This window comes from Pezoporus occidentalis, unplaced genomic scaffold, assembly GCF_034315485.1.
Source record: "Pezoporus occidentalis ecotype Australia unplaced genomic scaffold, CSIRO_AGI_Poc_V1 ctg178, whole genome shotgun sequence".
Classification (NCBI taxonomy): domain Eukaryota; kingdom Metazoa; phylum Chordata; class Aves; order Psittaciformes; family Psittacidae; genus Pezoporus; species Pezoporus occidentalis.
Window position 1 is genome coordinate 486,310 of NW_026913618.1, and position 20,896 is coordinate 507,205.

Below are 20,896 nucleotides of genomic sequence, written 5' to 3' on the forward strand. Positions count from 1 at the left end.
GCACCCGCAGTGACATGCTGTGACACGGCCCCGGCACTAATCCCAGCGCCAGCATCTCCCTGCAAACAGGACGGACCGGGAGGTGCAGTCACCACCGACTCCTCACACCTCCACCAGCACGGGGATAACCCTGCTCACAGCACCTCCTGTGCCCCACGGAGCCGGTGGCTCAGTGCCCCACGCTGCGAGCGCAGCGCCGGTGGGTGAACGATGGGTGACAGCCTGAACCCACCGAGCCAGCCCCACACACCCCGGGCTGTGCTCAGTCACCGGGCACCGGCCCCTGGGCGCTCCCAAACGGGTGCTGCTGTGCCCCGTCAGCACCGCACGCCCAGCGCGCTCCGTGCTCCTGAGCCAGCGGCACGGTTGCACAACCACAGGCTCAGAGCAGCTTTTCCCTGCGCTGGGGCACCGTTTCCCTTGGGGGGGTTGATGACATCTCCTCCATCTGTCCCCTTCCATCCCAAAGCCAAGGCTCTTCTCCCGCATCCCGTTCACCCGCCTCCGGAGCAGCGGGTGCTGAGGACACCGCAGCCCCGGGAGCCGGGTGGCAGCGGCTGCAGGCAGGGGCTCTGTCCCTGCAGCACGGCACGGGTGGGAACGCCGCACGGCGGGTTCCTGCGCCGGCAGGACACACCGCACCGGGGCTCGTCCCTTGGGCCCAGGCGGGAGCAGCCGCAGGCTCCGGGCACTGACCCGGCAGGTCCAGGCCTGGTTGCAACACAGCCCGAGGTACAAGCAGGGAAACACCCGGCCTCGGGGCTGCAGGCAGCATGCTCTGGCACTGGGTCCTTCCTGGCGTCATCCCCGTGCTTCAGCACTTGGCTGTCGCGCTCCCGCACCGCCTCGTCTGCCCCAGTCTCAGGCTCCTGCCTCAGTTTCCCTTCCAGAAGGAGCTGGGTGGGAGCTGCATCCCCAGCCCTGCTCAGTGCGCCCTGCGCTGCCCAGGCCCGTGCCCGCTGCCCTGCCTGCTTGGCAGCGGCAGGACACGAGGCGCAGGAGGACCTTCACCAGAGAAGCCTCTGCCGGGCCAAGCGGTGCCACCGCCAGCCTGGCACCTCCTGCCCACCTGAGAGCCAGCCCAGCTCCACCGCGCGCTGAGACGGGATCCCTGCGGCCTCCTTCCACTCATGCACTTTGTCCAAATCTGGTTCTAGAGATGGACAAACGCCTGCTTTCATCAAACCCATCCACATGGGTTTAAAGAGCGCCGCGGCCCCGGTGGAGGCGCGATCGCGCACAGGGTGGCTGGAGGCAGGTGCTGGCCGGACCCGCAGTGAATCACAGTGTTTTCACAACGCGTCTCGCTCAGAACCTTCCCCGCTCGTGTTTTAAGACCTTCTCACCCAAGTTTACATAACGAGTCCGGGAAGGGACAAGCTGTTCCCCTGGCTGATCACACGGGGCAATCATCCCCGCTCCTGGCCTTCTTATAAAAACTCACCGGGCACAAAATATTTCACATTTCCCCCAGAACATGGGGGAGGGCCATAAAGCCCCGGCCCGCGGGGATCTTTATGATGCTCCGTCTGGGCTGGCGCCGCGCTGGCGCTCCCCGGCCTGTGCCGGAGCATCCCGGGGCCAGAGCCCATCTTTCACCACATCTTTGGACGTTGCAGTCATGGCCGGAGGCTCTTTTTTCCCATAAACTTCTACATCAGAAAAGGCAAAGGAGTGCAGCTGATTCCCTGTCACATCAATTAGTGAGGGAGTGGGTCTGGGGAAACCCCATCTGTGACAAATCACAGCCCCATGCCAAGAGCATCCTCCTGGTTTCTCCCCCTGAGAGGAGCACAGCCCAGTGGGATGAGTTCGGGTTCAGTCACCAGGGTCATTAGTGCTCAGGCTGAGAGCACTGTGGGACTGTCCCCAAGCTGGGGTTTACCCCATCCTTCCCATTCTGGAGCCAGCAGCTCACAGAGGTGGTATCTGCACGCAGCACCATGAGCCCAGACACCCACCAAGCCCCTCACTCCAAAGCCATGGACTATGCAGTGCCAGAGCCGGCCGGGGGGGCCGCTTCCCTCTGCTGCTGCTTGTAAAACAAAACCAGCCTTGGTTTTACTGCCTGATCTTTGTAACGCAAACAGAGGTCACTTAAAAAGGTTTTATATGCAGCGGTTACCAGAGCAGGTTGGCTGGTGAGATGCTCGCTATCGTTCGACTGTGATTTTACTGGTCACAACTAAATTACTCTATTTTGTTTAGGGACAGCATGTTTCTGAAAGCGCACCCAATAAACCGGGCAATTAAAGTGCTGAAGGAGCCTGTCTGCACCCTGCAAGGGAAGGGGTGATGCCCGGCTTCCTGCGGCAGGAGCAGCCTCCCCGCTGCCAGGGGAGAGCACCAAGCAGAGCGCCAGCATGGGGTGCGCGATGCCCATGGGGACAGACACGGCCCCACCAGCGCAGGGCGAGCGATGGCCGCGGGACAAGCAGTGCCCATGGGACGGGCGCCCTCCTCCCGGTGCCGGTTGGCAGGAGCGCTGCCCGCACCCCCGGCGCCGTCCGACGGGAAGCGGCTGCAGCCGTGACTCATTCCGAGCACGTAAGGTCTGGCAGCTCCTGCTGCACGTCGGTGCCGTGAGCGGGTGCATGGGCAGTGCCATCGTGCCCGTCATGGCTGCCCAGGCTGGGAGAGGGGACGCGCGGGGCACAGGTAGGGAACACCAGGCACAGAGCCATGGGCACCGCTCCTGTTTCTGGAGCCCAAAGAGGCTTCCCAAATCCCTGAGCACCGAAGGGTGACCCCTCACCTCCCGCACCACCAAAGGGCATCATTCACCCACGAGCAATGCAGATTCACACAGAGCCACATACGAATGAGTCAAAGGGGTTTTCCAGTGACCTGAACTGTGATTTTGGGGTGATTTCCTCCCTACAGAGCTGTCTCTGGATCTCTGCCCTGGGCTCTGGCACAAGAACCTCTTCATCTTTATGTACAGGTCTAAAAACCATCCCAGAAACCTTTTCAGGCTGCCTGTACCCGCTCTGGCCACCAGTAAAGCATTTCCCTTTCAGCAGAGCCATGCAGGACCAGCCGCTGTTTTGGGAACACCACGGGTCAGCCCGGTGGTGCCATTCATAGGATCTCAGCTGTATTTGGCTGCTGGCAGCGGCGCCCAACAGCCCGGCTGCAGCACAATGCCTGGGCGGCAGGAGAGCTTCCCCCCGGGTTGTTCAGCTGTATTTTTAGCAGGAGGGTTTTGCTTATGAAATAAACTTTCTCATGAGGCAAGGGAGACAACACAGAGCCGAGCCCGACTCAAGGTCATTTGGCTTCACAGCTGATGTTTCACACCGCAAACAAACGCAGCCTGCTCTATTTTCAGCTCTATTTTTCAGTGCTGGTGGCAGACATTGTTCTCTGGGGAAAGAAGCAGCGATGGAGGGTGATTATTTTGACAGGACAGGGGTTGGGAACCGGGTGAGTCCTGGTACTCGCCATCCAACCTGTTTGTTCTAGCTCCACCTGCAAGCGCCGCTTGAACACAATCCCAGATTCCAGTCCTGGCAGAGTGGCAGGAGGTTTAACAACAAAAATCCCTTTTGTTCCCAATCAACGGCACCAGGGGACGTTTGGGAAAGTCTGACCCAGTCCTGATTGAACGAGAACCTGCGAGGACATTTCTTAATGAGAGGCAATCGTGACCTCTCACAATGCTGTGCTACTCTGCGGTGATTTATGGTGCCCAGGAGGGTCAGACCCATTTACTGCTCTGTTGTGAGGAGTTAACATCTCCCACAGTCACTCAAGATGCTCTTTACCTCTAGGCTGTGGCTGTAGAGCACTGCTGGGCTCAGGGTTCCTGCACACGCACAGAGCTGGCCCCAGTGGAGGGAAAGGAGGTCTTTTAAAAATGGATTCTAAGATCTTCTTAAAAAGGCTTCTAAACCTCTTTAAAGACACTTGTGCAGCTCACCCGCAGTGCCTTGGCCTGGGCCAAAGGCTGGTTGTGGGCATGGTTGGAGCGAGGAAAGCAAAAGCCACGAGGGGATGTCCTGACTCCCGTGGCATCTCAAACCAGGGCAAGAAGCTCACTTTACATGGCTGTGCTCTTGTATGAGATCTCCCAGACTGGTCTGGGTTGGAAGGGCCCTTAAAGCTCCTCCAGCTCCAACCCCTGCCACGGGCAGGGACCCCTTCCACCAGAGCAGCTTGCTCCAAGCCCCTGTGTCCAACCTGCCCTTGAACACTGCCAGGGATGGGGCAGCCACAGCTTCTCTGGGCACCCTGTGCCAGCGCCTCAGCACCCTCACAGGGAAGAGCTTCTGCCTAAGAGCTCATCTCAGTCTCCCCTGGGGCAGGTTAAAGCCATTCCCCTTGGCCTGTCCCTACATCCCTTGTCCCAAGCCCCTCTCCAGGTTTCCTGCAGCCCCTTCAGGCACTGGAGCTGCTCTAAGGTCCCTCCTTCAGGAGCCTTCTCTCTTCTCCAGGCTGCCCCAGCCCAGCTCTCTCAGCCTGGCTCCCGAGCAGAGCCGCTCCAGCCCTCGCAGCAGCTCCGTGGCCACCTCCTTCCCTGTGCCCATCCATTCCCACCGCCCTTCCCCTTGCCGGAGCCCAGGGCACCGGAGCCTCAGCCCTCGGGGAGCGGGGCCGGGCCACGGCAGAACGGATCCACTCCGGGGGTGACCGGAGATGCTCCGGGAGAGCCGCGGCGGGCGGGGCCAGCGGGCGGGCCCGGACCGGGCTGGGTGGGGCCGGCGGGCGGGGCCGCGGGCGGGGCGGGGCCGGTCCCGCTGTCGGTCGGACGCTGCCGGCGCCGCGCGGCAGGTACGGGGGGACCGGGGCGGGCGGGGGGCGCGGGGCCGCCGGTCCCTTCACCCCGGGCGGTGCCGGTACCGGTACCGGTACCCGCGGGCATCCTCCCCCCAGCCCCGGGGTGAAGGGACCGGCGCGGCGGGGCTGGACCGGTGCGAGCGGTTGGTGAAGTGTCCGCGGTGAGACCTCACCGGGGTTTGCCACCGCCTCCTGTAGTGGAGGATGCGCGATTCAGGAGTGAGATTCTTCCCTGTGAGGGTGCTGAGGCGCTGGCACAGGGTGCCCAGAGAAGCTGTGGCTGCCCCATCCCTGGCAGTGTTCAAGGCCAGGTTGGACACAGGGGCTTGGAGCAAGCTGCTCCAGTGGAAGGGGTCCCTGCCCGTGGCAGGGTTGGAGCTGGAGGAGCTTTAAGGTCCCTTCAACCCAAACCTGTCTGGGATTCTCTCTCTAAAGAGAGGGAGAAAAATAAGGGAAGTCCTTTCTAGACATTCGGGGGGGCGGGGGGGGGAAGGGGATGCCATCAGTCCGGTTGTGGTGTCTTTCTGCATGATGGAGACGTGAAGTCGCCCCATCTCAACATGCTTGTGCAGCAGTGTTGCCAGTGTTCCAGTGTTGGTGCTGTTGGGATATCGGGATATGCACAGGGTCAGGTGCTGTAGTTTTTCCTTAACCCCTGCCTGTGCAGGGGTTTTTTGATCTCCCTGATAACAGGTACGGGAGCAAAGTGCGGCTTTCTGAGTATCTCCCTTTGCACTTTGCTGCGGGACACATGCCCTCACCTCGGGCTGCTGCCCCCGGGACACGGTCTTATCGCAGGGTAGGAGCTCTGTGGTGGGGAGGGAGCTGCTGCGGGTTGCTCCTCTTACGTCCCAGGATTCACGTTGTTCATTGCACAAGCAGCAGAGAACTCTCAGCAATGTGACCTTACTGGCACGTGAGGAGTGAGGAGCAAGGCTTGTCATCATCCAAGGAGACAGGGCCACTGCGGGAAATGCAGGGTTAGGCAGGGCAGGAAGGGATGATGGAGCATACAGCACAGACAGCCAGGCAGTGCTCTCTAAACTTACAGACTGTAAACACTTGTAGTGCTGTACGCGTGCCCATTGCGATCAGAGACCTGGAGGCGCCGGTGCAATCGGGCGCTGTGGGTGATGGAGCAGGCAGCCACTCTCCAAAGCATCCCTGGCTCAGGCTCTCCTCACCTGCTGATCTGTTACTGCTCCATTTCTCTTTCTTAACCTGCAAACTTGTGATGTAATGCAACAGATTGCCTCTAATTTGCTAAAGCGCTGCTAGGTTGGATCAAAGTCTCCTCTGGGGAAACCAGGTCTTTTCTTCAGGCTCTGCAGAGGATGGCAGAGCAGCAGCTGGTGGTCAAAGAGGAGTCGCTGTTGAGTGTCCCAGTGGAGAAAGTACTGAATAATGGCAGTACCAGGGCTGGCAGTGTTGGAGCGGTGTTGCAGCCAAGGTACCACCCTGGGGCTTCCCTCAGTTTTCTTTATGTCTTTATTTCTTTCCCGTGGCAGTTGCTGCAGGAAGAGCCCAGAGGAGGCTCAGCACAGTCAGCACGATCGTTTCGTAACGCGGGAGCCTGATCTCAGCCGTGAGGTGGAGGAGTTTCAGCTGCGACGATGCTGGGCTGATGCAGGGCTGGACTCGCGGCTGCTGGGCAAGGTGAGGACGTCTCTTTCACAGCACAGAGCAAACCACACCAGAGCCACGAACTCTTTTAGGACCGCTTCAGCCACCACGGGGGTGCAAATGATGCCAGGAGAGGAGTCCAAGGCACCCTGGCACTGCAGGGCTCTCGGGACCCAGGCTCAGGCTCTGACATTGGTGTGTCAGGGATAACACAGTCTGCCAGAGCAATGTGGCAATGAGAAATGCAGAGGAGGAGGAGTGGGGGAGCCCAGCGGGTGTGTGTTCCCCTTCCCCGAGCCGGCTCTGGAAGTACAGCAGCCAGACAAGAAATAAACCCAAACATCCAGGCCCATGAGTGTCACACACTGCGCAGGGAATGAGGGGTTTGGGGGCAGCAGCAGGGACGGAGTTTGTAACCATGGGACATCCCCATGCGCTACATCCCTGAGCTCCTCATCGGCTCCTGTCCCACCGTAGCCCCCGCTCCCTTCTCCAGAGGGGCTTCAGGAAGGGGTGGTTACCTGTGCACTGATGGAGAGGGGCTTTTGTCATCCCTCACTCGTTTTTTCTCTGCTCCAGGTACACTGATGGGGGAGAGCAGGAGCGGGCAGGCACTGAAACCAGCACCAAACCCCCTCTGGGCAGCTGCAGCATCCCAGCACTGAGCCTCTGTCCCTGGGGTGAGGAACCCCCGTAACAGGCTTTGGCTTCCCATCAGACAGGGAACCTCGCAGAAGGAGGATTTCAGGAGGAGAAAGGAACAGGAAGTCTGGAAACATCCTGGAAATAAAGGTAAGAAGAAAACTATGATAGTGAGAAGAAAAGTGTGCAAACCGGTGTCACCTGCATGTGGTCAAGCACAGCCTCTGCTTAACGCCATCCTTTTATCAAATGACTGGTTTAAAAGCAGAGCTTACACCTAAAGGAGGGTTGCTGGTTGCTGTATTTCCAGCACACCTTTTTTAGCTTGTTTTTTTAATGTGGGGATCCATGTGTTTCCATGGTAGGGCAGGGACATCCTCAGCATCCTGCCTGAGGATGCTCTTCCAGCCGATCCCATCCCCGTCCCGTGCTTGTGTTCCCGCTGGCAGGCACCCTGTGAGGCCACAGTGGAGCAGCACTGACAGAGAACAGGTCCCATGGCTTTGACATCAGGGAAGAAACATTCTGGATCAGTTAAAACACACCTAAAGGTGAAGTCCCAGGACACGCGTTCCCTGGGGAGCAAAACGCTTTCAGATGAGTAGAGCCTGCCTCAAATCTTGGAGGAAGCAGCTGGAGCTTCCTTTCCAAAGCACTCTCCCATCAAGAGCTCAGGGTGTTAGGCTGCATCCAACACACATGTAACAGGGTGTGCAATGAAAATCACCATCTCCCTTTGCATCATGGAGGGAGGCACCATAACATCCGTTGGGTTTATACTTTTCCCAAGCTCTGCGAGTACCACTCATCATCACCCAGCCTCTGCATTGCTGGGCGCTGCTCACTGGTGAAATGTTGTGCTATTTCAGCCCTCTCTCTTCTGGGATGCCGAGTTACACACAGCACCAGTCCTTAACTCTGTTCTACATTTAAACCTGGAGAACGCCCTCAGCAGCTGCCTGCGGTTGTTTTGAAATCCTGCCTCGGGATAGTGAGATTTAGTAACACAAATTCTCACCTTAAAACAGCAGCACAAGATGTTCTATTTACTCGCAGTGTGAATGTGAGCTATTCAGCATCCTCACACAAGCACTGAGAGCATACCGATACTATCTGAAACACAAAGGAATTTGGTGGAAAAGAACGATCCCTTGTCCTTCCTCCGGCGGGCAGCAGCACTGAGCAGCATTCCTGGTGCTGGGAAAGGTGCTGCAGGTACCAGGGCCCTGTCTCCTGCCCCTTTGATGGCCTGGTGCGCTCTGATGCTTTTTATTGTTAACAAAAATTGTCCTAAACCCTGTGTTAGCTTGAACACTGAGCACTGTTTCGCCTCAAAGCAGCTCCTGCGCGTGCTGCTTGGTCCATCTAGCGTTGGCAAAGGTTTTGGGTGATGTTGCAGACGGAGCAGTTTGCACACCAAGTGCCTGCTTCCTAAAAAGTGACCTGGTTGGGTATTGCAACACCTGCAGGGCCCGGGGCTGGTACTGAGTAAGTCACTGGTGGCACACATTCAGCAGGTCCCGGTCACTTAACCCTTGTGGGGCTGGAAGGAGGTGTCAAAACCATTGGGCACTTTCGGAGCAGCAAAGCACAAACCTGCCCCTCGCACCCCCTTGGGAGAGGGAGGCTGTTCACTGCCACGCCATGACCCTGCAGAACGCCTGCTCTGAGTAGCTGCTGCATTATAAACCCATGGTGGTGCCACCACCTAACTTCCCCTTCTGCTTTGCTGGCAGCCCCAGAGGGCTCAGTGTGATACCAGCCTGCTCCTCACCATCGTTCTGATGCCTGTGGTCTGCTCTCCCCTTGCAGAGCACAGCATGAACCTGAAGAAGTACTTCATCCGGGCACTGCACCGCCTGCAGAAGGGCCCCGGCTACACCTACAAGGAGCTGCTGGTCTGGTACTGCGACAACACCAACACGCACGGCCCCAAGCGCATCATCAAAGAGGGGCCCAAGAAGAAACTCATCTGGTTCTTCCTAACTTTGCTCTTTGCATCTCTGGTCTTCTGGCAGTGGGGCATCCTCATCAACACCTACCTGTCCTACAACGTCACCTCGTCTCTCTCTATCGGCTTTAAGACCATGAAGTTCCCAGCAGTCACAGTCTGTAATGCCAACCCTTACAAGTAAGTCTTTCTCTGCCTAATTCACCCAGTTGTGCTTTAACACCCCCAGTTGTACTGCTGGTGTAAGGGACTGTGGTGTAAGGTACTGCAGGTGTAAGGCACCATGGTGTAAGGTACTGCTGGTGTAAGGCACCATGATGTAAGGTACTGCTAGTGTAAGGTACCATGGTGTAAGGTACTGCTAGTGTAAGGCACCATGGTGTAAGGTACTGCAGGTGTAAGGTACCGTGGTGTAAGGTACTGCTGGTGTAAGGCACCGTGGACCTGTTCCTGGCTCAGATACATTAGGAGCATCAATGGAGTCACCAACTGGCACTAAAAGCTATATGAAGGAGAACAGTGTGGCACTGGATGGCCCAGATCCAGACAAGTGTTCACATGCCTGCGCTCCTCCTGCCTTTCCTCACTGTATCAGTTCATCTAACGATGGTTGTTGCCTCCTTGAGAACTTCCCCTGGCTGAGGGATAAGTTCAATCACTTGTCACCGCCAAAATCAGCCCCTTTTCTGCCCCATAGTTCTGTTCTTCCTCCTTCCTCGCTGTGAACGTACCACTTACGGCTGTCGCTCCAGCCATGACAAGCTGGTTAAACAGCAGTTATCTGCTGGGAGCTGCAGCGACACAACTTGAGCATCGTTTTAAAGGAGTAACCGATTCCTGTTAGAGCTGCTTTAAAACGATACCCACCTAGCAGTGCAGCCCCAGGCAAGACAGGCTCAACCAACAGGCAGGAATTGCTTTGGGGCTGGTTTTTCTCTTGCTTGCTAGAGGTGTTTTGTGTAAACTCCCCCACCTCAGGTCTGCACTGGCAGGTTCACCACTGCGAGCTCTGCTCATCCTCCTGCTGGTTTCCCACCCGGCTGCAGGGATGTTCGTGTGGAGCTGCCCGTGCTCTGCATAGAGGCTCCTGTTGCTCTCCAGTAAATCCTTAGGCAGTGAACAGGGGTCCCCAGGGAGGCCCAAGCCAGGGCTGCAGCACAGGAACTGCTGCACATCGCCACCGCCCTCACACCACCTGTAACTGCTCTGTCCTCAGATACTCGGAGGCGAAGCCTCTGCTCAAAGAACTGGACCGGCTCATTGACGCGGCGCTGGAGAGGATCCTGCAGCCCTCACCGGGCAACAGCAGCGAGAGCATCTCCCCCCCGCTCGACCTGGAGCTCTGGTACCAGATCCCCCTGGTCCTCATCGACGAGCACGACAAAGACAACCCCATCATCCTGGACATCTTTGAGACCACCCAGACCGCTGCGGGCATCCAGTCCTCTACAGACACCCCAACCCCTGCAGGCAACAAAAGCTCTGTGGACATCGCAGCCTCTGCAGGCAATGAAAGCTTTGTGGGCAACCACACTGCAGGCAACCACACTGCAGGCAACCACACTGCAGGCAACCACACTGCCACCGCACCGAGCCCGGCCAACACCACGTCGGAAGAAAAGAAGTACAAGCTGGCGGTGAAGTTGGTGAGATGGGTCCCAAGGAGGCAGCCGGGAGGGCTGAGAGATGGCCAGCACTGGGTGCCTCAGCAGGGGTGTGCTGTGGGGATCGGTGTCTCTTCCCCCTGGCTGCACAGGGCAGAGGGGTTCACCCAGCCGGGTCTGGGCACAGCTCTCATCTCCCGGAGCAGCAGCAGGGCTGGCGTCAGGCAGAGGGGGGCACACACTGTAGGTCCCTGCTGCAGAGGGCTCAGACCTGCCTGTTGTGTCCCCCCAGTGCAGCCACCCGGGCTCCGACAACTGCACCTACAGGAACTTCACGAGCGCGGCGCAGGCGGTGACCGAGTGGTACATCCTGCAGTCCACCAGCATCCTCTCCAAAGTGCCCCTGCAGGAGAGGATCAGGATGGGCTACCAGGCAGAGGACATGATCCTGGCCTGTCTCTATGGCGCTGAACCCTGCAACTACAAGTAGGTGCATTCCAAGCTCCCTGCCCTTCCCTGTCACATCAGGAGTGGGACGGGATGCTAAAGGCATGACAGCCTTTTGCTGTTCAATTTTTAAGGTATATATCAGTTAATAGAGATCTCTGCTGGTCCTTAACTCTAACACCATTTCCCAGAGGGTTTCTGGATGTGATCCTGGCAGAAACAGGTTATTTGGGATACTGCTGGCTTGGGTTTCAGTTCTGGATGGGCTGTTTTGCTTGTAACGTATTGAGACTATCAGCATCCAAGGGCCCTGCCAGGGTGCTCAGCAGCTGCCAGCCCAGTGCTGAGTCAGCACAGCCGTGCAGCCCCAGGTACAGCCCCTGCTCTCCCTACACAGGCTCTGAGGCACATTTCAGCCGTCCCCATTTCTCACCTGGTTGTGGTCCTCGTGAGCCCCCCCAGCAGCAGGAGCCTGCGCTGCTGCAGAGGGAGCAGAGAGTTACTGTCAACAGCTGAGGCTTAACTCCAGCCCAAGCCTGTTACCGCAGCTCACATCAAGCGATTATTCCTCTCGTTGCTGTGACAGGCTGTGCCTTTCCATTCCCAAAAAGCGCTGTCCCCAGCGGCTGGCTCTCAGCACGTGTGGGCCTGCCTTTGCTCTTCTCTCCAGCAGCAGAATGACTGAATTCACATCAGCTGAAAGTTCCACGCAGGCACCCGACAAACACCGCGACTGAAAGGGGGTCCCAGGGGTGGCTGCCAAGCGCTGCTCCCACCGCATGGCTTGGTTTGTAACCCCGAGTCACAGCCTTGTGTGCATGATTCTGCAGGAATTTCACCCAGATCTATCACCCGGACCATGGTAACTGCTACATCTTCAACTGGGGCATGGACGAAGAGGCTCTGAATTCCTCCAACCCGGGAGCTGAGTTCGGTAAGAGCGAGTGGCCCGCAGCGACCATTGCTGCTGGAGAGCAGCTCTGTGATTCCTGTGCCTCTGGAGCACTGCAGCAGTGGGGGAAAAGCCCCCCGAAGGGAAATGTGCCACTTAGAGCCAAGTGCTGTGGGCACAGATGTGACACGTAGCAGGAGTGCAACATCTGGAGAGCGGAACTGTCTGGGGCAGTGTCTGAACATTCACTCAGATATTTCCATTCAGAGCACTCTCCATCATGCGGAGTTAGGCGCACGTGAGGCTGCTGTGACAGCCAGACCCGGCCCTTCCCCAAGGAACTGACATCTCTGTGCACAGCGAGAGGAAAAGAGACTTCGGGCTCTTTCGAGACTCACATTTCTGTACAGTTCCTGAGTGTTTTGTCTGGTGTCCCAGGGCTGAAGTTAATCCTGGACATCAGGCAGCAGGACTACATCCCTTACCTGTCATCCGCCGCCGGGGCCAGGCTCATGCTGCACCAACAGAAGAGCTTCCCCTTCCTGAAGGATCAGGGCATCTATGCAATGCCCGGGACGGAAACCTCCATCGGGGTGCTGGTGGTATGTGCGGCATTCCTCCTGAGCAGATTGTCTGAGAATAATGTTATCTGATGGGACTGCAACCAAGTTTGTTTTAAGTCTTGGCTGAACTGGCTCAAACCAAAAGAGTCACGGTACAGGCTAGCTGCGGGCTGGAACACTTTATGGAGACTTTTATGTAACTGTCCTGGCAAAGTGCTTTATTGAAGCCAAAACAGTGAGCTCAGGTCATTGCTGGCTCTTCCTTTAGTGTGTCGGAAGGTGCCTTGCTAAAACACGCTGCTCTGAACACCCTCGAGTGGCTCAATCCACCCTGGGCAACGCTGCATCTCCTTCAGCGCTGCTGCCCGTGACTCTGATTTGTCCCAAAGCCAAAAGGGAATATGGGAATGACAGAGACCCTAGAAAATGAGACCAGGGCCCAGGAGAACCAACAGGTACTCACGTTGGCTGGTTTGCTTTTCTTTCAGGATGAACTGGAACGGATGGGCTATCCCTACAGCGACTGCACCGTGAACGGGTCTGATGTCCCTGTGAAAAATCTCTACAGCGAATATAACACCTCCTACTCCATACAGGTAACACCGCACTCTTCAGGCAAACAAAGCCGGGTAGGGAAAATGACCAAAGCAGCTGAATTCTCTGACGAGCAAGCAGGGTTACCGGAGCATCAGCAATGGTCACGTAGAAAGCGCCACCTGAACCCAGGAACCCTCTTTTCTGGCAATGAAGGAAGGGCTGAGCATGCTTCAGCGCTGATCCTTTCCCCCTGCCCGGCCGCCCCGGAGCCCGGCTCCGAGCAGGTGAGGGTTCCCAACCAGGCAAAGCCAGAGCAGGCTGCGCCCGCGCCCCTGCTCCCTTAAACCCTGCTGGTTCTTCGCTGTTCCCTTTTGCTCCCGAGCAGCCAAGTCCCCCAGGACAGCTCCTCCAAACTCCAGGGCTTTGAGCTGTGGTTGCTGCATCTGCAGTGTGAGCGGTGGCTGCAGCTCCGGGAGGGCTGTGAGACACCCAGGGGACACTTCCATCAGCTCAGCCGGCTCCTGCTGCTCCGGCACTCCGGGAAGCACCGAGCTCCGGGGTTCAGCCATGGCATTGCTCTACCCCATGAAGCAGCTCGTGCTGCGTGTACACGAGTGGTGCTTATCCCTGACAGGAGAGGGATGTGCAGGAGGGATTCCTCTCCTCAACACTCCTGCTCTTCTTCCTCCTTTCCTCTTGAAGGGAATTGAGCCACTTTTCCCCCTGAGAACACCCGCTGGTTTTCCATGGGAAATGAAGCCAGAGCTTTGCTTTTTCTGCACTTAAAAACTGGGCTGAGAAAGTTCAGTGTTCAGAAACCTTCGATCTGTAGAAACCCAGGTGTAAGCAGGAGGGGCTGGTTCATTTGTAATGGGCTGTCACGTAAAGGGGAAGCGCTTCTGGGGGTGAGACCCAGGACTAAGGAAAACATCAGAACGCATTGGGGGTAATGTTCCAATGCTGGAACAAAGCGGGGGCTCTGCTCTAGCGGGGGGGGGGTGTGTGTATTTCTCCCTTTATGTAACTACCATTTGGACCACTCTACCCCTCTTTTTGAGATGCTTGTATAACCTTTAAGCAAACACTTGAGAGGGTTGCACTGCGACTCCAGAGCTGCTAAATGCTGACGGAGGCTCTGCGCCCGTGCACTCCACGTCACTTGAGAGACCTCTCAGGATTTTCCCACTGCTCCCCGTTTGCAGTGAGCTCTGGAAGCATTTCCTATGGCACTGAGGCTCCCTGGCTGCTCTGCTGAGCTGGGGCTGTTAAATTTCATTGTCTTCCCATAGAGTTGTTAGTGCTTTGTGCACTGTTTCATGCCGAGTCCCGCTCCAATCTCAGCTGGTTAACTTCATGCCTGGCTGAGCTAACGGCAGCGCTGCAGCCGGGCTCACAGTCCCTTCGAGGGGAGCAGCAGATCCACAGATAAGATAATTCCCATGTCCAAAACCTGCTTTGGGTTCAAGTATTTTTAGAGCCCTGGCTCTAAAGTGGACTGCAGCCCCTGGGCAGTTTGTCCCATAAACCTGGAGACAACGGCAGCGTCCGTGGGTGAGACAGAGCATTTGTATTCCTCTTGGGAACCATGGGGCTTCCATAGAGCCCCAGGACAGGTGAGAAGTGGGCAGTTTCCGTGCGGCTGGAGCAGGCTCCGGGGTGAGTGTCCCTCGGGCAGCTCACACTGGGTTGTGCCTTCAGCTCCCCGGGAGCAGCAGTAAAAACGCCTCACAAACACAAGTGCAGCCCGGGGCAGCTTGGCTCAGCCTCCTCTCACTAGGGTAAAGCCGGAGGAGGCTTTTGCACAGGGTGGGCCCCGGCAGCACCCACCCCCTCCGCAGCCACGGCACCGCCTGCTCCATGCAAAGGAGAGAGCTCCTCGGAGGGGAGCGCTTCCCAGAGCCAGCGCAGAGCGCAGCAGCTCCAGCCCACGCCTGAGCAGCTCCCTCTTCCCTCCTCCAGGCCTGCCTGCGCTCCTGCTTCCAGAAGGACATGACTGAGATCTGTGGATGCGGGCACTACATGTTTCCTTTACCTCAGGGGGTAAAGTACTGCAATAACGAAGATTACCCAGGCTGGGGTAAGAGCCTGACAGAGCCACTTGCACGGACATCCCGGGGTGCGAGGGTGCAGGAGGGCATGGGAGCTTTTTTGCTGCAGTAAATGCCACAGCTCCGTGGCTTTTGCCCGTGTGAGGTCTCTCCATGGCCACGGGGTCAGTGCTGCGAGAAGGGGTGACCTTTTTGCCCGAGTATCCCAAGGGAAGGAAGGTCAGCGGGGCAGCAGCAAACCCGTGCAGCAGGCTCAGACCTGAACACTTCCTACATGATATTGATGTAATCCAGCAAGCAGGTCCTCACCTAAACGTGCTTTGATTTTTTGTCTTCACCCAACAGCATATTGCTATTCATCCCTGAGGTCAAGTATAAGGCACAGACAGATCTGTATTGACTCCTGTAAGGAAACATGCAAGTAAGTACCGGGGCCGCTTGGGGCAGTGATGGAGGTGGAGCGGATCCTGTGCTATCCCCAGCGATCCCGACCTTCCCACTGCAGCACCAGTGACTCCAGAGGGGGAACCTCCCACTAACGCCCCGTCCCTCGCTCCGCAGCGACACGCAGTACAAGATGACCATCTCCATGGCAGACTGGCCCTCCGAAGCCTCCGAGGTAACACCGGCTCCTCCTCTTGCAGCACCGATCCTTACCCCACCAATCGCTCGGCGTTCCTGGGCTAATGCCCGGGTAGCAAACGCCTCTTTGCCAAATTACACATCTCCAGGATGCAAACAGGCAGCAGGACCATGGGATGGAGGGGGTGGGGATACCCCCATGGCAGCTTCTCCTGCCCGGGGTCCTGCCCTGGTGCCAGTGACAGCCCAAAACCTGTGCTGACCTCTGATTTACCCGAGCATGTGGGTGCTGAGGACTTTGCACATATTCCCTATAGAAAACCCCTGCATTTTATGACAAGAACCCTTCACCCTGAACTGGGGAAGCTGCAGCCAGCAGGACCCTGCTCTCCCAGCACAGGCTCAGCCACAGCAAAGGAGCAAAGGCACCCACACGCTGCCAAGCGCAGGGGCTCTCGATGGGTGAATTGCTGCTGCCTCCTGCCCCAGGCTCAGGTTCCTGCCCCAGGCTCAGGTTCCTGCCCCAGGCTCAGGTTCCTGCCCCAGCAGGGCCCAAGGGATGCTCCTGCTCAGTTCTGAGCACGTTCTGTTTCCCTAGGACTGGATTTTCCATATTCTGTCTTATGAAAGGGACATGTCAACAAACGTGACTCTGGACAGGTGAGTGAGGAACAACCACTTTATCTCCTCCATTGAGGCTGTTAACACTAGATTAGCGTGAGCCTTGGCGATGGGCCAGAGCACACCAATGCAAAGGGAGGACAAGATTTGGCGCGTGGTTGCCTGGAGGATACACACAGCAAACCTGAAACACGCTGTGTGCATGAGCTCCGCTCTCCACAGGGGCAACCGGGGTCAGACAAACGTGCAGGTGACTTAAAACCAGCGCTAACGGCAGCAGCTCTCACCAGCTGCAGGCAGGGAGCTGCGAGCTGCCAGGGGCCAGCTCCTCTACCGCGATGTTCTGGCATCTCTGAATCTGCCAGCAGCAGTAGAGGGGATGCACCAAGATGGATAACTGCCGACTTACCCTCTGAGAACCTAAACCCTGAATTAGGGTGGAAAAGGAGGGTTTTCCCCCATGGAAAAAAAACCAACCTACCCAAACCCATCACCACCAACCACCCAAACCAAAGCAGGGAGGCAGGGAATGGTTTCACCCGTGCTGGCTGACCTGTACACATTAAGCTGCTGCACTGTGGTCAGTCGTGGTGCTGGGGCTCTGTCCGTGCACCCAGGAACACGAGGAGCAGGGCACTGAGGAGTGCTGGCCCCTCTGATCAACCAGGGCAGCTGGAAGCCCAGAGCAAACAGCCCCAGAGGAGCTCCCAGGAGGAACTTCAGGACCCATCAGTGGCACTTGTAGCTTGTCCACGTGCCGGGCAGGAGTCTCGGTGGATGCTCATGGGTGGCTGGGCCGGGCTCTGTGCAGCTGCAGCAGAGGGATGGGATGCCCACATCCTGGCTCTGCCCTGAGCCGCCGCTTGTCCCCTGCAGAAACGGGATCATCAAGCTCAACATCTACTTCCAGGAGTACAACTACCGCACCATCTCCGAGTCCGCCGCCACGACGGTGAGTGCCCGTCCCTGCCCTCTGCGCGGTGCCACCGCGCACATGGGGCTCAGCTCCTCGGGGTGGTCCTCAGCGGGTGACCGGGCTCTGCTCCCGCAGATCGTGTGGCTGCTGTCGAGCCTGGGGGGGCAGTTCGGGTTCTGGATGGGGGGCTCCGTGCTCTGCCTCATCGAGTTCGGGGAGATCATCATCGACTCGCTCTGGATCACCGTGATCAACATCATCAGCTGGTGCAAGGGGCTGAAGCAGAGGCGGGCGCAGGCGCGGTACCCGGACGCGCCGCCAACGGTGTCGGAGCTGGTGGAGGCTCACACCAACCTGGGCTTCCAGCACGAGGGCCCCGGGACCCTGCCCAGGGACAGGGACAAGGAGCTGCCCCCTGAGCCCGGCACCCCCCCTCCCAACTACGACTCCTTGCGGGTGCAGCCCCTTGATGGCCTCGGGCCCGACAGCGATGCAGAGACCGAGTGAGCAGCGAGTGCCCCCGGTACCCCCCTGTGCAGGCATGGGCTGAGAGACCCCTGCTCTGCCACAGCCAGGGGGGCTCCGAACCGCCCTGGCTGCCCCCCCAGCCCCACTGCTCACTGTGAAAAGCTCTGTCCAATAAACCTGGTCAGGACCCTCATAGAGCTGGTGTCAGGCTCTGCTTTTGGTATGTTCATAGAAGCATGGAATGGAAAGGACCTTAAAGCTCATCCAGTTCCACCCCTCGCCACGGGCAGGGACACCTTCCACTAGAGCAGCTTGCTCCAAGCCCCATCTGTATGTGCAGCCTCTATACATCAGAATTGCTGTGCAATCATGCATCACCATTTCTTTCTAAGGGGTGGCAGGAAGCACATCCCAGTGGGAACAGCGGATGGTGGCAATGGAGGCTGCACCAGGCTGAGGCTGGCGGTGCTGGGGATAGGCTGGGACGTGCTGATGGTGGATGTTGCACTGTGGTCAACCCTTGGGTTGGGACCCAGCTTTTGACTTCCAAGGTGGCCATATTTCCACCTCTAAGCAGCTACAGCAGCAGCAGACTGAAGACAAGCATCCCCCTGCCTGCGGGCACCCCGTCTGTGTGTGTTGGCTGCGCAGGGCTTGCGGTGCGGGGGGCACGGCCGTTCATGTGTGCAGATCAGTGCTCAGGTATTTGTCAGGCAGAGGGGATCTCCGGGCGGTTTAACTGCACCGCTCGGGGCAATAAATCCATTATTAAACATTGCCCCGTGCTTCCTGTTGGCAGCGGCGCAGCTCTGCGGGCAGGAGCCTGGCCGCAGCGGCTCCAAGGAGGGATGCGCTGTGCTCACCCCGATGTGAGGGTGACCAAGAGGCCCGGTGGTCCCCATGGGGCTGAGTTGAGCGGGCAGTGAGCGCCCCCGGCCCCATCGCATCCCACCCACCCCGGGCCCTGCCTCACCCAGGTGCTTCTGCAGAACCTCCAGAGGAAACAGGATCGCGTGGTTCAATCAGGCGTTGGGAACACGATGTCCTGGGCACGGTGCCCGGCGTGGCACGAGCTGCTGGGCACAGCGGTGAGGGAGGCGCATGGCAGGACCATGCTCCTCCACTTGATGCTCCACCAAGTCCCGGTGCAGAGCTGCCAGGGCAGAGCCTGCCGGGGGTCCCCATCTGCCCTCGGTGGCGGTGGGGTTGGTGCTGGTGCCCAGCAGCAGGACCAAGGAACTGGGGCTCCATCTACCAGATGGGATCACATCGGCTCAGCTGGTGCTGCCCCACACAATGGATTTTGTGTCCAAAACACCCTGCCCCGCTGGAGGCGCCGGTCTCACACTGCTGCAGTACAAGGTAATGAACAGCACTTCTGCAGTCTTAATTTTGTAAGACTAGATGCATGAACTTTAAAACACCACAATTCGCCCCAAAAGCGATGGGAACTGAAAGTGCTCATTTTTTATCACCTCAGTAGGGGAATTTCCACAGCAGCTCCTCGGGTCCACTCGGTGACTGCAGGAACCCGGAGCTCAAACCCTCTTTAAAAAGGCTCTTAACCAATGAAGCCCTTTGGAAACCTCTCTCGCAGCCTGGCTGGGTTCTCTGCTGCCGAGAGAGGGGTCAGGAGGGCCTGGTGCAGGCTGTGGCTGCTCCTTCGTGTCCGCCCGGGTCTCAGCTCGGTGTCAGTCCCACCACCTCCTGCTCAGCACGTGCGGGGTGCTCAGCAAGGTGCGAGTTAAACCCCACAGAGCCAGACCTGGGAGCTGATGCGGGAACCCTGCAGAGGCTTCACTCTGCTCCTCGAGCAGGGTCAGCAGCCCATGGGCTGGGGCTCTTCATTCTGACAGTGCCCAGAAATGGATGCAATGGGAGAAGCTGGCACCAGGACATGGGCACAAACCAGCCCTTCCCGGGCTGTTCACGGACCTCATGAGCTGGAGGCCTTCTTTAAATTGCCACTGCCAGGAACTCCGGAGATAAGGAGGTTACTCAGGAGCTGACGCCGCGCCACTTGGCAGAGCAGGTTCACTGCAGAGCTTCCGACTCCTTCCACCAACTTAATGCTTACAGGGGCTCAGCAACTGGAGCGATTCCTCCACAAGTGTTGCCTCAGAAACACCACCATTCTCTTTTACACATTAAACAAGCAACAGGCTTGCTGCAAACACTAGAAGAGGGAGATGACAGACAAAAGGCACTTGAGATGCTTGTAAAGATGGAGAAAGCCAGATCTTGCAGGTTGTCCTAGACTTTTCCTGCCCGACTCCTCACTTCCTACCTCCCCAAGGGGATGCTTCCCCCCGAGCACCATAAACCCACAGCACAGCCTCCTTCACCTCTTGTGAAGGGACAGGATTTTGCAGCCAAGAAACTGCTGCTCCCTCCAAAGACACGACAGAGCGATCTGCTTAAAACACTTGGGAAGCCGAGAACAAGAACCTGGGCAACTCTTCCAGCATCCCCACCTCCAGACAACACCGTCAGCACCACCACCAAGAAGTCTGGTCTTGTGCAGGCCCGAAGAGCTGTTCAAACATACAGACAGGGCTAAGGGACATCAGATGCTTTTGCGCAGGGCAAAGCAATCACCCAGAGCCTGCTCTTCTGCTGGTGGACAGCAGCATCTGCGGGGAGCTCCTGCAGAGGGGGGAGGCAGAGCTGTGTCCCCCCCACCGGCCCCTGCAGCACCCACACCTCCCAGCTCCGCACACCTTTAACCCAGCCGGTGCCTGCCCAGGGCCCCACGAAACACCACAGCAATGGGCGGCAAACGGCCTCAAAACCCTCCCCGGGTAGCGACAGGGCAGGAGAAGGATGGGAGAGGCACAGGGAGCAGATTCACCCTCCTCACACCAAGGTAAAGAGAACAGCGTGTTCCCGGGCAGGCCGCCATCGGTTTTGCTATTCCAGTCACTGCTGGTTTATAGAGGGCGTCTGACAGCTGATAACAGTGGTGAGCGTCCCTGGTACCCAGCTCGGGCTCTGCCCCACAGAAACATCACAGGCACATGCAGGTGGGCACAGGGGGGCTTCCCACAACCAAATGAGGCACCAGAGAAGCCCCCACTCTTTAAAACAGATTTCCCATACTCAGACACAAAAGAGCAAACGTCTGACTGAAACCTCACCGCTAATTCAAACCAGCCCAGAAAACACAGCTTACTGCCCTGCTCTACAGTGTTCTAGGTGCCAAGATTCACAAACCCCAAAAACC

General features: G+C 57.9%; 1 protein-coding gene across 5 annotated transcripts; it reads left to right on the top strand.

Annotated features, from left to right (window-relative positions):
* The first annotated feature begins 4,702 nt into the window (after positions 1 to 4,702).
* SCNN1B (sodium channel epithelial 1 subunit beta) lies at positions 4,703 to 17,866 on the top strand. 5 transcript variants are annotated; one of them, XM_062614723.1, is made up of 16 exons: positions 4,820 to 4,940; positions 6,297 to 6,435; positions 6,982 to 7,194; positions 8,857 to 9,175; positions 10,212 to 10,519; positions 10,550 to 10,641; positions 10,892 to 11,085; positions 11,877 to 11,980; positions 12,377 to 12,540; positions 12,990 to 13,097; positions 14,998 to 15,115; positions 15,432 to 15,507; positions 15,648 to 15,705; positions 16,267 to 16,328; positions 17,166 to 17,241; positions 17,341 to 17,866. In XM_062614723.1, the coding sequence occupies exons 4-16, from the start codon at positions 8,865 to 8,867 to the stop codon at positions 17,710 to 17,712; spliced, it is 2,043 nt and encodes a 680-aa protein (XP_062470707.1). In that variant the 5' UTR covers positions 4,820 to 4,940; positions 6,297 to 6,435; positions 6,982 to 7,194; positions 8,857 to 8,864; the 3' UTR covers positions 17,713 to 17,866. The 5 variants fall into 5 exon arrangements, with proteins under 5 accessions (XP_062470705.1, XP_062470706.1, XP_062470707.1 ...); XM_062614724.1 differs by having other exon boundaries at positions 4,822 to 4,940; positions 8,857 to 8,947; positions 9,063 to 9,175; positions 10,212 to 10,641; XM_062614721.1 differs by lacking the exon at positions 4,820 to 4,940 and adding an exon at positions 4,703 to 4,773 and having other exon boundaries at positions 10,212 to 10,641.
* The last annotated feature ends 3,030 nt before the right edge of the window (positions 17,867 to 20,896 follow it).